Source organism: Harpegnathos saltator, unplaced genomic scaffold (genome assembly GCF_003227715.2).
Source record: "Harpegnathos saltator strain DR-91 unplaced genomic scaffold, Hsal_v8.6 scaffold139, whole genome shotgun sequence".
NCBI classification, from domain to species: domain Eukaryota; kingdom Metazoa; phylum Arthropoda; class Insecta; order Hymenoptera; family Formicidae; genus Harpegnathos; species Harpegnathos saltator.
Genome location: NW_020229916.1, coordinates 1,586,945 through 1,604,882, shown reverse-complemented (window position 1 = coordinate 1,604,882; position 17,938 = coordinate 1,586,945). Strand labels below are relative to the sequence as shown.

At 41.8% G+C, this 17,938-nt stretch overlaps 1 protein-coding gene across 7 annotated transcripts; it reads left to right on the top strand.

Moving 5' to 3' along the window:
* The first annotated feature begins 478 nt into the window (after positions 1-478).
* Positions 479-16,961, top strand: Gfat2 (glucosamine-fructose-6-phosphate aminotransferase 2). Of its 7 annotated transcripts, none has more exons than XM_011144649.2 (15): positions 479-859; positions 9,085-9,192; positions 9,323-9,412; positions 9,573-9,716; positions 9,806-9,972; positions 10,123-10,264; positions 11,316-11,339; positions 12,653-12,673; positions 13,771-13,928; positions 14,039-14,278; positions 14,372-14,570; positions 14,725-14,969; positions 15,067-15,222; positions 15,315-15,443; positions 15,569-15,814. In XM_011144649.2, exons 1-15 carry the CDS (start codon positions 853-855, stop codon positions 15,812-15,814), a joined length of 2,076 nt encoding a protein of 691 aa, XP_011142951.1. In that variant the 5' UTR covers positions 479-852. The 7 variants fall into 7 exon arrangements, with proteins under 7 accessions (XP_011142951.1, XP_025163909.1, XP_025163908.1 ...); XM_025308122.1 differs by lacking the exon at positions 479-859 and adding an exon at positions 895-1,080 and having other exon boundaries at positions 15,569-16,961; XM_011144650.3 differs by lacking the exon at positions 479-859 and adding an exon at positions 4,965-5,106.
* Positions 16,962-17,938: the final 977 nt, after the last annotated feature.

The following is a 17,938-nucleotide window of genomic DNA, read 5'->3' as shown; positions in this document are numbered from 1 at the left end:
ACTGATCAGACAGAGCACTAATAAAATCAAATAGTACACTTAGTGCGGCAATTCGACGTCAAGCTAGAGAAGTTTTTTTATTTCTACTGGTACAATTAGACCGATTAAACAAGCTTTCGCATTTTTCTCCGTCCATAATCGTTTCTCCGTCTATAATCGTAATTAAATATTATCTCCCACAATCCATTAGATATTAAACATTAGTTATGAAAAGAAACGAGAGATGAATTGATTGTCGCCGATGTTTTAAACGACGATGAAAGCGATTATTTTTATTTATAATGTATCCTTCCCTCAAACTGTCCATTCTTACCAGCGATTAATCGACTGATGAGACGCGCGCGCAGCTGCCAACGACTCGCAGCTATATTCGCGCGATCGTAATGCTCGTGCTTTCACGCGATCGCTGTCAGACCCGCAGCTACGTTCACGTGTTACGCGCCCGTGGTACCCACCACCCGTTGACGGTTCGCTGCTGCGTTCACACGTATACACGCGCGCGACAGCTACGCGTCATAAGAACGACGGAACGCCGCTGCAACAGTCAGATTGTGTTCCGGAGCAACGCGGGCCGGCACGTATCACGCACGTATTCGAGCGAGTGACATTTCGCTTCCATTTTTACTTGCCTCTCACCATCTGTCGGCTGTCGATTGTCGTCTGTCGGTCTGTCTGTGCTTTCTGCTGTGCTCTCTTCTCTCTTTCTCTCTCTCTCTCTCTCTCTTTCTCTCTCTCTCTCTCTCTCTCTCTCTCTCTCTCTCTGTCTCTCTGTCTCTCTCTCTCTGTCTATCTTTCTGTCTCTCTTCCCTCTCCGTGTCTGTACATACGTGGCGGGCAACACACGTCGATAACATGTGCGGTAAGTAGCGAGTTTTGCTCCATGTGTAAGCATCGTAAGCCGCTTTCTCTACCGGCTTGACAGTGCGGTCGATGAATGGCGAGTTCAATTCGCTATGTATACGCGTGACGTTGGGCACTCGTGGATTTCGTCAGATCGCGCGGAAATGTTATCGCGTTCGATGTCGCGACTGTCGAGCTTGGAAAGCGACACGATGTGTACATTCGCGGCGAATTTGAGCGGTGAGATTATGCACAAGCTGGAGGCTTGTCTTGTCTGTCTTGGTTGCAACGCAATTGATATACGCAGTCGCTCGAGTTGTTTCGGTGCGATAGCGAGCGAAAGTGCACAGAGAAGAGTTCATTTACAAATGCAAATTTAAATTAAAATTCAAGCGCATCAGATTGGAGAGTAAGTCTAAAAGCTGCGCGGGACACAGAATTGAGCGTCGTTACGATTGATTTAGTTGATGCAGTTAACGACCCTGTCGTACTGAGCTTGCGTTTAAACTCATTTTAACTCATTTATTTCATTTATGGCGAACAGGTTAATTTCTGTATTCCTTAATGTAAATAAACATGTGCTCGCTTACCCAGGCAGAACAGAAGATATCATGATCTGACATCGAATCATGACGAGAAAATGATCGAATCATGATGGAGAAATGAGTTTTCCTCATCATTTTGACGTCATTTTCATGTCATCATGATTTTCTGTTCTGCCTGGGTATATTTTCGCTCGTATATATAATTGCGACTGATAAGGATATGTCGCGCTGTGTGTCTCGTAATATCGATTCGATGTCAATGTTCAACACGTGCACGTGGAGAAACATGTGCGAGAGATTGAAATCCTCTTATCTGGAATAAAAACTAGAAATTTTCAGCTGATCAACGTATCAATTGTATACGCAATGGCGAAAAAAGTCAATTGATAAAGTTTTCAATTTCCGTCCAACTATTTATCTTACTAAAGGACAAGTGTATACGAAAATAATCGTAATATAAATGCGACATAAATGATGAGAGAGTACGTGGCGACTCTATTTAATGCCAGATGACAAATTGAACATTGCATGAGAATAACAATTTGCCTAAGAAGTTGTAACACCGGGAGATACATGTTCTAACTTTAGACAGGCCATCAGCAAGAAATTAGCCAGTCGCACGCATTTTGGCATGTGTCAATTGTACAATCTAGAAAGTATAAATATATGTTGTTCGTTACAAGTCCTAACGACATTGAGAAATATTTGCCAATCATAAATATTAACAGGTGGGAAAGAATGCGTTTCATATTTTTCATGTTTTTTTCCTAACATAAAACCAAGCTATTAATTCCGCTAAATTAAATTTTTTTATCTACTAATCTAATTGTTCCGTTATAAATCACCAAAAAGAAGTAAGCTACAGAAAGTAGCAAGACGATTTATTCGAAGAATCGTATTAATTTCAGTTAATTAACACACAGACAAGTATATTACGGTACATCTCAATTTGTACAAGGCAAACTTCTTTCTTCAAATTCTTAAAATCGTTGATTTCCGAACTAAAAGTATAGTAACAGCAACAATAATAGTAAAATACTTATCGAGAGACATAATCGTATTTCTAGAATGTATTTATTTCTGTAACGGCTATCTTAATTGCAAAGGTGAGACACGTGTCATTATAATCTATCAATGTTTGTGACATCAGTCGTGGTTTACTTTAATCGATATATGACACGGATCATTTTTGATCGATATTACTTTCCTATTTGGTGAAAAATGGATCAAACGATAAGATCAATTCCACGTAATTTTTCACATCATGACGATTCTCGTATGAACCTCAACACTTTCTATCGATATTTCGTGTGCTTTCAAGTGCTTGTTCAAGTGGTGTGATCTGGAACGCGCCACAGCAATTTGAAAGGTCTTTACGAAATTACGAAAGAGAGAGAGAGAGAGAGAGAGAGAGAGAGAGAGAAAGGAAGAAAGAAATTGCGCAAGTCATGCAAAGCACATTTTCGATCGCGTCTCCGTCTCTCACGGCGAAACTTTTTCTTACAATTAGATTTCACGAGCCGAATAAATATTCATCGCGAGGAATCTTTCCCCGGATTTCTCTTTTGAGACTTAGCAACTTTGCGGTATTGCGGTTTAACGAGCGCGTAATCATTGTCACCGATAATAATCGGTAATAAACATTCAGATTCAGCCAACATCTCACTGAGGATGAAACCGGTCGAATAACGATGCATTTTTCCGACGAATCTTACACGAAAGCGAATACAGTTGTGCGATTTCTCTGATGCCGTTATACAACGAGGCTGACAATGAGATAATTATAATTGAAAAATGCACGCGAGGACATTTGTATCAACATTTGTTGCCGTGTTTACAACGTTGAATGAATCTTTCGTCGTTTCGTAAACAATTGTCTATTTTGAAACGGCTAATTGGAATTACTCGCGCTTACTGTGTCGATAGGTACGTTGGGTTTGCAGCAATTACAATGACAATGACGCTTGGTCGAAAGCTCCGCCATGTCCTCCCGAGTACTCGAGTACTTGATATTTCACTCGACCAGCTCGAAAGCTGCCGACTGCGATTCGCGTGCATTCGCTCGCAGGTATACGTGCGAGACACGACTTCCTCGGGCATCGACCTGCGCACAGATCGCGCGTATTCGCGCACTCGCGATATTGTATATTCAGCAGCGCAACAGCTAAATCTCTTACTTTTACTTGCGTAATACGCGCAACAACCGTGCTCGGTTACGTCCGCCTAAACTAAAGCCGCCAATCCGCCAATCGCGCGAGGCGAAGTTGCCGCGCGCGTTGCAATTCGATTCCGTTATTATTGTGAATATCACAAAGTCGAGGACAATATCGAGCCAAGCGAGTTACACATTTTGTTACACGGAAAAGTAAGAAACTCGTGTTATCTCGATAGAGTTTCGAGAAACAGAGAGAGAGAGAGAGAGAGAGAGAGAGAGAGAGGGAGAGAGGGAGAGAGGAAGAAAGAAAAAACATTCTTTTGTGACACTTGCAACTTCAAAGTGCGCATGTCGGAATGTCGATACGTTATTGCAATTTTCGAGTCGTCGCGCTCTCTCACAATGGCTCGCTCGCCGCTGAGAAGTAGGTATTTTCTGATTTAACGCGACACTCTCAACGGCGCGCCGCTTCGCGAGTGAAAGTCTCACTCGTTCGTGGCAATCGCGCGCGAATCTCAGGTGAGAGGGTGCAGCAACGGGCATAGGACAGAGTTACATATGACATTTAGAAGCGGCAGAAAGAGAGATAGAGAGAGAGAGAGAGAGAGAGAGAGAGAGCGAAAGAGAGAGAGAGAGAGAGATACCCGCGCGCGCGCGACATCGCCTTTCTCCTCGCCCTTTTTCATCGAGACCCACCTCGACCGTTTCTCGAATATTAACTCAGACTCGATCGCAACCAATTTCGACACGGCATATCGCGTATCGCCACTTTCTCGTTGATCCATCCTGCCGTGCTCTCGCACATTCACGCGTTTCACAGCGGACTCTACACGAAGAAGAAGTATCGTGTCAGTAGGGCGGAAGGCCAAGTTCGTCATTTCTCGCTAGACGATGCTGTCACGATTGTCAATCGACCAATTCTCCGCTCATTCGATCACTCGATCGAGGTAAAACGCCCAGCCATGTTCCAATTGCCTCGGCGATGCTATCAAAATGTCGAGATAAAGTCCGTTTTCGACGAGCCGGTTTCAGCCGCTGGCGTGTACTCTGTGGAACATAGGAAATTGTTCAGTGATTCACGGTAAAAAGTACTTGCTTTTCTGAACGTGTCTCTTTTGCGTCATTGAGATCGTAATCGAAACCGATGCGTTTGATTTCTGAGCGTGACGCACACCGATAACGAGTTTCCGGATATATATATATATATATATATATATATATATATCACGTTTTTTCTGCCTTGGAAAATAATGAATATCTAGCAGTCGTGACACTGAATTGTTTGCTAGATAAAGCTATTATCTTCCGACTTGTGTATCAGTCGTGAGAATTTCTTTTTCCGATTTCATTTTCCACGAACTTGCCAGGAAAATTCTTTTCGATAACAATCTTTCACCGGATATTCTCGTATCAACGAGTCAATAGAAAATTACTCTTATCATGAAATATAATCCGAGTACTGCTTCGAGTCTCGATTAGCCTCGATCGACCGTTTAGTTGTCTTCGCGACTCCTCGTTTTGTTTTCCAACGACGTGGTTCGAGTCTCATAGGTCGTATCATGAGCGGTAGGTCTTTCGCCACGTTTGATCCTTTCGATTTTTTGGCACACATTGTTATATCGAAACTGACAAATTCGTCGTGAAATGTGTCGAGTAAGAATGAAATGTCAACTGATCTGATGGACATGATACTGTATAATTTACGGATAAGGAACGTAAGGGTTACACACGAACAAAGTCAAATACTTTTCTTCGTTTTATTTGCTCTTCTCTAATTTGCTTTTCTCGTCCAAGTGGACTTGTCGGAAAACGAATGCATAAGTGGTAATGACATTATCTTGGTTATTATCTCTAATCTTCCCGGTACGTCGGCAATGCGTCGCGGTGCGTAACAGGTGCGTTAATTCAGATTCAGGTTCAGGTTCAGGTTCAGGTTCAACTCTCGCATTATAGTGATGCAGATCTTGGTGGCACGACCCATGGTGACAAAAAGTTGCAGCAATATTGCTGCAACTTTTGTGTTATATGGGGAGCTTGACGATTGTGCAGTTACTCTCTGTCCGACGCTTCTAGTCGTTTCGAGTCGCGGTCTCGACATCGTCGTAACAAACGCGACGTACAAAGTGACAAAGTAGAAGAGAATCTTCGTCGTGATTGATGTCGTGGTCCGCGAGATACTATCTATATATAACTGTGGAAAGTTAAAAAAATGCCCAGGAAACTTTCGGAGTGAAATCAATCGAGTAAAAGCAGGGCACACAACCGGGCGCGTCTAAAACGAATATTAGACTTTTTCCGGCTAAAAAGTGTGCCGATCCGTTTGTGATACATTGCCCGGTGAGCGACTCGTATCATTATACACGCGAAGAATTTTGCATTCATTACTCGTGTCAATTTCTGTTTAATGAGAAACTCGAATGTTAATGTTCAAAAAAGGAAATATATTTATCGCGTGCGACAAATTGTCAACACGTTGACATGTTGTCAACGTTAACGCTATCTTTGAATAATATTAATCTTTTTCATATGTATACATAATGCACGTTTTTTCTCCACGATAAATATTTTTATTCCAACGTGATAAGATGGGACACATACATATGTAATTTAATACATATACGATACATGTTACAATACATGTAACAATACACGTTGTTTGTTTGACGTACTCGATCGAATGTCGCATCTGATTATCCGTAAAAATTCCTCTCTGATTCTAATTATCCTCTGAGGACAATGCATACATTCCTATGCATGTTGATCAAGTTATCGTATATCTCGTGCGCATTGAGTGACAATAACGAAACGACGTGTAGAAACTATTCGCTCCATTCGATACGCTTCAATCGATCGAACTGGCTAATTATAAAATGCAGTCTTTGCATCGCTGATGGTATGGAAGGAAAACCATTAGCTGATTGGATGCGAGAGAATCTCATTCGCACAGATATACCGATCGGTATTTCGTAAAGAGACTTGTACAGGTTTCGCGCGACTCGATCGCGGTTGTCATTACTCGATCAATATTGCACCCAAAAAAAAAGTAATTTCAAGACAAACGGAATCATTTAAATTTTAGAGGATTTTATTCTTATATATGGCCTCAAGAGGATTCCTCTAAGATTAAGAGGAAAGTATTATAAACACATTATATTCTTAAAGTTAGGGAGATTATATGTTACATGTATAATGCAAACCATTGATTTTAACATAAATTTCCTCTTATACACAGATTATTTAATCTTTTTTTAAGAGGATTATTATTTATTCTTTCTGTACCTTATTCTCATTGGTTATACTAGTTAATTTGAAAAAAATTGTTATAATGTATAGCGAAAAGTAATATATATATATATATATATATATATATATATATATATAGATGTATTTCCGGCTGCAGTTCTACAATAAGTAGGTACGAATGGAATAAGATCATCATAACAAATAAATTTCCAATCAGTTTTGTTATGAACTTGTTATGAGCTACAAAGATGTTCATCATAACCAATTGTATGAAACATAGTTAAAAGAAAGAATACGTTATTCAGACTTCTTGCAATAAATTATAAACTGTATTTGACCAAATATGTTATTTTTCATTCATGTCTGGAGGTAGAGCATGACTGAACAAAAGAAGCCGACATTCAAATCAAACTATTCCTCTTCATATAAGAGGAAAATTAATTGATATAAGAGAAAATAAACTTCTTGAAATGAAAGGAAAACGGTTAGAGTGATATTTAATAAATTTTAGACGAATGGTTCACTTTAATCGCTTTATCAAAAAAGGAATCCTTTTCCTATAAAAGGCTTCGCTTAGAAAAATATGAGACTATGGGAAAAATCACTTTTGCAAGTAGAATACTTTCCTTTGAGTGTGATCGAAGCAGCGCTCGGTAGAATATGCGAATGAAATTTGACAAGGAAGTTAACAAAGAGATTTCCGTTGAAATGAAACGCGAGTTAGCAGAGATTGGCTTCTCTCATCAACACCATTCGTAAGCGTCACGGAATGACAGCTGAAAAGGTGAACGATGCTTTCTAATTTAGGAATATGATTCCCACTTACATTCGAGCTTGTACGGGTCAACGTGTAAAAAGACACGACTGACCCGCGATAACACCCGTGATAACTGCAACTGTCCGAAGTCGAATCTCTCGTTTATTCACACACGCATTTGCGCTTTCCCTTTCACTGGTGTGAATGTATCTCGAATTACCTGTTCTCGCTCGCGCCGTTAGACCAACCTGGTACGCCGCCTACCGCCTGCCCGGCTTCTCCTGCGTTCACCGGCGCCAGGTTTTGCATTTTTGTCATTAACGCCCCACTGCGTTCAGCTGTCGACCATGGCGTATTTTTTATTGTCCTCGCGCGAGACTCACTTGATAAGAGACACAGAGTATTTGTTTTCGTTATCATTGTACGGCGACTTTGCAATTCTGGGCAACGCTATGTATTTCTAGTTATAGCATTTCTTTCTTTCTTTTCGTGTGCAGTTGCACGGTTGCGTTTTCGATCTTGTTCTTGTTTTCGATCTCGGATTAGCACACATTAATAAAGATAAAAGGAAAGGTACGCCGCGATATCTCCTCGTGACCTTTTAGCGCGCGCGCGTTCCCGGATAAATCGGATTCCTCACCTTTCCGCGTTCTCTCGCGGGAGCGACCTTCGAGATCGAGAGGCGGCGTAGGTAGTAGCAGAGGTCAGTGAAATTGAGAGATAGCTCGTTGTCGCGCCTAGTAGCGCCAAGGTCTTTGGTTTTATCGCGCTCTTTGGGCCGCTTGAATGCAGCCCGAAAGGGAGAGGAACTCATTTGTCGCATCCTGGAGTGAATTTTGCAAAGAGACAAATAGAATGTACATATGGAAGGAATGCGAAGAAAAGAAAGGGAAAATAAAAATATACGAGAATGGAAATCACATTTTTGCATGTATAAAATAAAATGTAAATAGCATTGATAGGTGTAAAAAGATAACGTAGATACGTAGAATAAGACGATGATGCAAGTAATTACCGCTTCGAATCCTATCTTATTTAATAATCGGGAAAGTGATTGTGGAACACTCTGGCAAGTGGTAAATATAATATATGTATAATAAATGCACATATAATGTACTGGTTAAAGTGAGTCAATTTTACAAGAGTTGCAAGAGCGGCGAGAAAGAGGACAAAAAGTGACATTATGCGACACACAGCGGATAATACAAGTAAAACCTAACGTGTCGACGGCAACAGTAAAGTTACCATTTTGTAAGACGACAAATTTTTATTATATGAGATCTAATTATATTTGAATAGAACTGCACTTATATTGCAATTTAATATACTTTCGAAAAAAGGCGGTCCGAAAGAAATCTGACAAATATGCAAAGTGACATATAAGTATTACGTATGAACAAGCGATAGTCGATTCGATGAGGGACAAATGTTGGTATTTCGCGTTACTCTTACCCATGAGAATTGAATTTGTTTGTTTTCTGTTGTTTCACCATGGATCGATTGTTTGAGTGATAGTTATCCACTGTGTTCTTGAATTTCTTCAGGTATTTTTGCTTATCTCAACTACCTGACACCGAAGAGCAGAAAGGAAATCCTGGAATTGCTAGTCGGTGGTCTGAAAAGATTAGAGTATCGTGGATATGATTCTGCAGGTAAGTACTCGACGTCTTTTCAATCTCCCATCTCTCTTCCTTCCTCGCAGGAGAAACTGTACAGGTTTGCGATATACGATATACGTGTCGTTGGTCATGGAAATTCTTACGCACGGTGTTCTTTTTGCAGGCGTCGCCCTCGACAGCGCTGATGGCAAGGACATCTCGATTATTAAGAAGCAGGGAAAGGTCAAGGCTCTCGAGGAGGAAATATTTTGCCGTAAGTTTCAGATCGCGAGACCCCTCGTGTTTCCTCGCTCCAGCGACGCTGTTGTCGCGCAAAAGGAAACAATCGCGTGTATTGAGCCAACGAGCGAGAGTTCTCTTCTCGTGATAGCGAGTGGTAAAGTTGTGTAAAGTCTTCGATGTTTATCCTCCAGGTACCAATATTGACTTCGAGTCAAAGACTCAATGTCACGTCGGGATCGCTCACACGCGATGGGCGACCCACGGTGTGCCATCGGCGTTGAATGCCCACCCTCAGCGTTCCGACAGCGAGCATGCTTTCTTGGTTGTGCACAATGGTAATTCCTTGCTCGATACCGAATATGACGTTTCCGATCTTGTCCTGCCGATTTTTCCTCCGTACATACAATTGTCCTTGTGAACGCAGGTATCGTGACGAATTACAAGGAGGTGAAAACTCTGCTGCAACAAAGAGGATATGCGTTTGAGAGTGACACCGATACGGAGGTGATCGCGAAACTGATTCACCATCTTTGGGTGCAACATCCTGCGTATTCATTCCGCGAGCTCGTCGAACAGGTCGTCCAGCAGTTGGTAGGTCTCCCGGAGAAAAGATTTGTAATATACGCGGACGGGAAGGGGGGAGACTGGATTATAAATAATTATGTCGACATTTAAGACATTCAGAGTCTGCAAGAGCCTAAGTAACATACAACAAAGTAACGACATGGGAAACCGTTTTAGGAGGGTGCTTTCGCTCTTTGCTTCAAAAGCAAATACTTCCCGGGTGAATGCGTGGCCACGAGACGAGGTTCGCCGCTTCTCGTTGGTATCAAGACGAAAACGAGACTGGCGACGGATCATGTACCTATCTTGTACGGGAAAGGTGAGTTTCAACCCTGCGCGTCAATCAATCGATCTCCGCCGCACGCCACGGCAACGTGGACGTAGGCGTGCACCGCCAACGAGACCGAGGAACTCCTGATCCTGGCTCTGGCCGAAATCAACATTTTCGCTAGAATATTACATACATATCGAGCATTATTCAACATCCTGAAGGGCAAAGAGGCAATTTTCGCGAGTACGTGTTTCTTTGCGCTATAACTAAATCCACAGAGACGCGCGCGCGCGCGCGCGCGCGACGGCGATACCGCTTCGGGATCTTTCACTTTAACCAGTCGATCTGTCTGCTCACGTCGATCATGCGTCTCACGTGAATTCCAACGTTCGGGAGAACGCCAACTAATAACCTAACGACATGCGACTAACAGCATGTGCTTTTTAATATAATACACTGTTTAAGTAACATTATTTTTGCTACTTGGATCTTTACTATTTATACTGTCATCACTTTGCGCACCGATAAATTGATCACCCTCTTTCGTCGCTGCGCAACGGTAAGCAAAAACATCGCGTCGAGATTAATTTGTCGATGGTGTAGCTGTGTCGAGATGACACAGTTTACCAGATGTGTAATTGTTGCATATTTGGAATTACATACATGTAGCATCACGCACGCGTTTATTTTATTTGAGTGAAAGTATTTTAGATGATGCTCGTTCGAGAGATTAGTGTTTTTTTTTCTCTAGACACTTATCTCTTTCCCTTCTTTGCTCCCTCTTTCTCCTTGACTTGATAACATTATTTTCGGACCTACCTAGATATTTTTACCTAGTTGTTGTATAAATTAAGATAATAACTTTTGTACTCTTTCCTTTTTATCGTTTTACGCTAGGTAGATGCTAAAATTTGAATAGACGCATGATCGTTTTAATTTATACTTTATAAATACTTATCGCCTGTTTTCCTAGAGTTTCGCAAATACTCTGCACGTAAGCTCTCTCCTTCCAAACGAGTGTTACTGTGTGAATACTATACGAGTGTTTCTTTTGCATGAACACCTTCCGGTTATGTTCTACCACTTTTCGCGCCATCAGACGACCTTCAACGCGCGAACAAAGGTATATACACTATTATAAATTTATCTTGTGACTTTCTCCTCGGCACTGGATCTCTCTCACTAAGCAATTAGAGGATGAATAAAAATGAAATCGGTATTATCGTCGTACGGTGCCTATACGTGGTATGTAAGTCGAGAGGCTCCTTGTTGACACGCGTCTTGTGACATGTCACTTGATACATTCGAACGATTGCTATGTCAAGCATGCGCAATATCCGATCCGACGCGCAAGATCCAGTGGTTGAGGAACACCTAGATCATCGATATGTTGTCGATTTTGTCCTCGATGGAGAGACTTATCGCTGACATTTCTAATCTCGACAATCGCGCCCGAGCACGTGTCTTTCAAGTCCTTTATCATTCTCGAGCTGTTATCCAATGTTTGTCTTCTCTCGCTTTAACACAATAATAACAACAACAACAACATCAGCTCTCACTGGTACTACGCTAATCGGCTAATTTGTGGCATATTTCTGTCCTCTGTCACTGTCCGTTAATCTTTGATTTTCAAAGATTGCGAATTCGACGCATTCTTACGAGACAAGACAGGATTCGCGACGATTGCTCTCTCTTACAACTCGACGATCCGCTACAGTGCGCAAGATAAAGGCGAGAGGTTTGTCACTTATAAAAACTTTTTAATAACAATGGACGGAAGTGAGATATGTACGTCTAAGAGCCAATAATTAGAGCGATAAAGTACGTTGAAGATTGTAGATAATTATCTGTATCGCGTGTGCATGTACACAACGAATACGATCCTCTCTCACACTCTATCTAATCGTTGACGTGAAGAGAAAAAAAAGAAGAAAAGAATACGAAGGATTCAATCGGGGTGATCCTGGCAAGAACGTTAGCCTTCGAAACACAGCAAAAAACGATAAAACGACGTTCTCTAAATATTCGACAAAAGTTTAAACGCTCGCGACTCTTAGCGCGAAAATAGCGTGTCTCCTCTCTCTCTCTCTCTCTCTCTTTCTCTGTGATATATGTTAAAGTTTGAGAAAAAATGTACAGCGCGGAAGAAACTAAAAATTACTCGAAAACAAGTGCTCTATCATTGTCATTGAATCATAGAAACGCAAGAAAGCGAAAGAAGCGCCTTTTTGCAAACCGATATTACCGTCCAAGTTAATGCTAGTCGCTTGATGCTCGCTCGCTCCTTGCCGCGCCGTCTTGTCGCAGCGTTTGTTTCATTGAATTTACCCTCGATATTGATTGATCACACGCTGTGTCTTTGTGGCATTATTTGTGCGCTAATTGTGTTTATTTTCTTTCTCGTTTTCTTCCCTCCCCGCGTCCCAATCTGTGCAGAAGGCGAAGCACCGTCTCAAGGTAATACTTTACGTCAAATTTTACGTACTTCCGCTTCTTATCCAAATAGTTGTTGCAGTAAATGGATTGCGACTCGCCCGTTTGTTATATGCGAATAAATGTGTCGTTAGCCTCTCCTTTTTTAACCACAAGTGCTTGGATTGGGAACTTGTCGCGGACTTTGATGGGGTAAGTAGGAGGTCGATGGGTGATAAGAGCTTTGCTTTGCTTTCAATATGCATACATCGTTAGCTCTTGCTGTCACAGGTTTGTTCGTATTTTCCGCTTGCGACAATTAACCGAAATTGGATTCTTTCGGCGTAACGTTCTCATCTCAGGGACGTCATTTTTACTCACTGCTACAAATGACCAGTGTTGTCCTTACCGTTATCGCCTGTTTAATAAGATCGTACATCCAATTAATCATGTTGTCGACAATATGCTTTCATTGTTCTTGCTATCGGTCGTGCATCATTACTCATATCAATTGTCGTCACTGTGCGGTAGTATCGCATTCTTCACTGTCTTGCAGCGGATCGCGCTGCAATATTAACATCTGGGCGTCGCGGATATCCCAAAGTTGTGGCAAATATACCATAAGTACCTGAATTTCTTACAACGAACTTTCTCATCGCTACCTTTGCCTACTTTACTTATCATTTAGATGTACACATTCTATCTTGTGCCATCTCTTGGTGTGGGGCTTAAAAGACGAACGAACAGCAATCTGACAATTTAATCTAAATAATTGAAAGAATAGAAATTAATAATTCGGCATTTTCATTTGGGACTTTTCTAGTTCTAGCTCTCACTTTCGCTAATTTCACCAACGCCATTTTACACACAAAATTAAGAAACACCACTCGTAACGATACAAGTAATACAAGTGTACAGTTTTGCGATATGTGTACATATATATAAATTAAATATAATATATTGTTGATATTGCAATCAGTTTGTTTACATACATAAATTGCAAAATTCGCGTAGTTTGAAACTACGCACATACATTGGAAAGCGTACGTTTCTCACAAAGTCGAACTTTTCGATACCGTGTTTCATAGTGCAGTCGAATAGTGGCGTCGAAAAGTCAGTCAAAGTTATTTATTTTCACGCAGATCATCGTCCGCACGGCAGAAATTCTGAACTTCCGGTCATACCGCGTAGCGAGAGCACGTCCGAATTTCAACCTCTGGAGGACAAGGAGGTGGAATATTTCTTCGCTTCTGATGCCAGCGCCGTGATTGAACATACGAATCGTGTGATATTTCTAGAGGTGCGAATCCACACACACACGTATAATCGTACGTTATTAAACATCCTTGAATTCCCAGAGGCTTGATTCAAATGTCGCGTCGTGTCGCGTTTTCGTGTTTTTTGTAACAGGACGACGATGTGGCGGCTGTTAAGGAAGGTGCCCTGAGTATTCATCGTCTGCGTCGCTGTATGGACGATCCTCATGCTCGCGAGATCACGACGCTCAAGATGGAGATTCAGCAAATTATGAAGGGCAATTACGAGTACTTTATGCAGAAGGAAATCTTTGAGCAGCCCGAGTCGGTAGTGAACACTATGAGAGGACGACTCAACTTCCAGGACAATTCTGTTACGCTGGGCGGCATCAAGGTAATAGCCGCGAGTGGCGAATATCTGCCGAATTCACTCGTCTCACAGCGTTCTGTTCTACGAACGTAGCGCGAACGTCTCTGCTCTTTTTAGGATTATATACCGGAAATCAAACGGTGCAGGCGTCTCATGTTGATCGGTTGTGGCACGAGCTACCATTCTGCTATAGCCACGCGACAGCTCCTCGAAGAGCTGACAGAGTTGCCGGTGATGGTCGAGCTCGCGTCCGACTTTCTCGACCGTAACACGCCGGTCTTTAGGGACGACGTCTGTTTCTTCATTTCGCAATCAGGTAAAGCCACGAGAAAACCAACTACAAACTAACCGAGGAAAGGCTTGGGGACAATTTCGAGAAAATAATAATGATATTTGAATACGACCAAAGTACGACAAATCATAAGTAAAGAAGTTATAGTTACTATACTGTTCACTGATACTGATGACAGGTGAAACGGCTGATACGTTAATGGCACTGCGTTATTGCAAGAGTCGTGGTGCTCTTATAGTGGGTATTACCAACACCGTCGGTAGCAGCATTTGCCGCGAATCCCATTGCGGTGTGCACATAAACGCCGGTCCTGAGATCGGTGTAGCCAGCACCAAGGCTTATACCTCGCAATTCATTTCTCTTGTAATGTTCGCTCTGGTGATGAGCGAAGACAGAATCTCTCTCGGTTCGAGACGCCAACAGGTTTGGCATTGTTTCGTTTGTATGAGCTTGTTGCTCATTTCATCTGTCGTAATTTGACGGCGAGAATCTCTCACGTTTGTCACACGTGTTTGCACAGATTATCGAAGGTTTGAAGAATCTGGACAATCTTATTCGCGAGGTATTGAAGCTCGATGACAAGGTCAAGGAACTGGCCAAGTCACTGTTTCAGCACAAGTCCCTGCTGATAATGGGTCGTGGATACAATTTTGCTACGTGTATGGAAGGCGCGCTCGTAAGTTGAAGCAGACAAGCCTAGCGTGAATAGCGAGTTTCCTTTCGGTCAACTCGGTCGGTTTACCGTGAACAATTGCTGACTATTTACAGAAAGTAAAAGAGTTGACGTATATGCACAGCGAGGGTATTATGGCTGGCGAATTAAAACACGGTCCTTTAGCTCTCGTCGACGACTCCATGCCGGTAATTATGATCGTGATGAGAGACCCGGTGTATGTGGTGAGTCTCCTGTTATTTCGAGCATTTTGGGAACGGTTTGCGTTTCGATTCATACGTGTATATATTTACGGAATAAAATAGTCGCGAAGACGCGCGGCACTGTAACGGCATTATAAATTTTGCAGAAATGCATGAACGCGCTGCAGCAAGTTACCGCGCGAGACGGTAAGCCGATTGTTATTTGTGAAGAGGGAGATGAGGACACGAAATCATTCGCCGATCGAGCTCTCGAGATACCTAAGACAGTTGACTGTCTACAAGGAATTCTCACCGTCATTCCCATGCAACTGCTGTCCTTCCATATTGCGGTTTTGCGTGGTTGCAACGTCGACTGTCCGAGGAATCTGGCCAAGTCAGTGACGGTCGAATAGAGAAGATTGGACACACTGTTCTTCGTGAAGCTTTCACGGGTCTCGGGTATCATCGGGGAGTTACTGGTAGCTTTTGGAATCCTGTGGAAACTCGTCGAGCTTCGTCGAAAGCCTGTCGAGAATTGTAGATGGGAAGGAAAAGACGAGAAATTGTTAGTACCAGAATGTACCACATGTCATTCATATCAATTGATATTCATTCTTTTCTTTTTTCAAATCATCGCTACTCGCGTTTTATATTTTATGACGCTTAATACGTGAATATGTTAAATGCATAAAAGCTTAACACTAAACTCGCAACCGAGCGTTCTTTTGCTTGTGCCACAAGAGCAAAATATTTTTTTCACGCGAGTATGTTGTAAAATTTTCGGAAGCGGCAACTGAAATTGATTCGTCACACGACAATAATGTCGTAATCGATGCAACGTTCCTTTTCGCAAGCGATAATAATACAAAGAAATTTCATTGCATTTAACATTTGTATCTTAATTCGCGTATGACGCCTCTAATGGTTTGTATTTCATTTAAATATGATTAAAGGCGAGCAAATATGATTAATTTTTGTTTGTGGGATAGGACGCAATTCACATATCCTTACGATCGAATAAATACGTTCGTTATCATTGTGCTACATTTCAAGAAAAGACTCTCGTTTCAAAGCATATTTAAAATAGTCTTTTAGTTAGTATACTTTCTTTGTTACATCATCATTATCATTATGTCAAAACGTTAATTGATGCGTCACGTACATATGACGTTAATGTCACGATAATTGAGTATGACGCACGTATACGATACTGATAACAAACGTGCCAATTATTTTAAAACTTTTTGAACGATGGCCTGCATACGTCGATGGCTGAGTCAATTTTGACGTATGAATGTGTTCTTTTTGCGCGTTTAAAAAGAAACTAAATTTTTCTACTAATTTATCAGTAATCGCATTATATAGTATTTACAATATTTTGCAGTAATTGTCATTCATCATTAAGCTCAAATTTAATAATACGCGAAGAAAATTGCGATTTTCGTAAACAGTAACTTTGCACAGCCACTGTTTGTGCAAAGGGTAAGACTGCGATAGGAATTTCCGTGCGTTCCAACGACTATTACGATAGACTGTATTAGACGTGCGACATTTCATGAATCATGCATACACACACACACATATATGTGTGTGTGTGTGTGTATACGCGCGTGGTGAACTCAAACGCGGCCCATCAATATGACACAGCGAAACTTTATACGAAAAATTATACATTTTATGCGATTGTGACCGATATTCCAAACTCTCTTTTGTCGATAGAAGAGAATTCCATATATTTGTCTATGATGCAACGACTGTTTATGCTGCGACAAATACTATCTGTGCTTATTTTATCTCAAAATGACAGTCGTTGCATTATACGCAGGCATGCGATATAGTAATTTACTATAGGATTACACGTACGTTCTTTTGATAAATTTACCACACGCCGTAAGACGTAAGATTAAATTTGTAAGATTAACCCAAATATAATATACAATTAACCACTTGACCCGTGTACGATCTAAATTTTTCCCTCTCAACTTACGACCGTGAAATAACCGTGAGATAACAAATGCGCACTAACGTGTGCACAAATATCGCTGTCGGAAAGAGCAATGGCATAAACGGCATTTTTTGTAAGTGTATTACCAAAATCAATGGAGGAATTCGAGATCGGGAAAGCGATACGCCGGTTGCAACAGTTTTGGAATTGCGCCAAGATGGCGCGTCCAAGTGATGCTGAGCGGTACGCGCGCCGCGCAGTAGTAAATCTCGCGCTTATGCCCGACAGCGGTGGTGTGCAGCCGCCGTCTATCGAGCGGCGCCGTTCACGATGATCGAGAGAACTCGTCGGTCCGTGCGAATCACTCAAGAGCCTTTCCATAGTCGACGGCGATGGTCGACGGTTGTCTCTTCGCCGCAAATTGGCAAACATCGCAAATGTTCTTATCGTCTGGCGTTGCTCTCGGCATGATCTCGCGACAAGCGGCAATAGCAGATTTCGGTAATAATTCTACGATTTTTCATCAATAGCCATCTCGACTCAATGCTTTGTAAATTGGACTTGACTTGAACTGATCGTTTCCCCGATCGAA

What these genes read in the sequence shown, in the direction of transcription:
- Gfat2 (XM_025308122.1), top strand. Translation starts at nt 954, where the DNA reads ATGTATACGCGTGACGTTGGGCACTCGTGGATTTCGTCAGATCGCGCG. An exon ending in TCGTGGATATGATTCTGCAG is followed by an intron (nt 9,193 to 9,322) that starts GTAAGTACTCGA and finishes TTCTTTTTGCAG; the next exon opens with GCGTCGCCCTCGACAGCGCT. An exon ending in TTACGCTGGGCGGCATCAAG is followed by an intron (nt 14,279 to 14,371) that starts GTAATAGCCGCG and finishes TGCTCTTTTTAG; the next exon opens with GATTATATACCGGAAATCAA.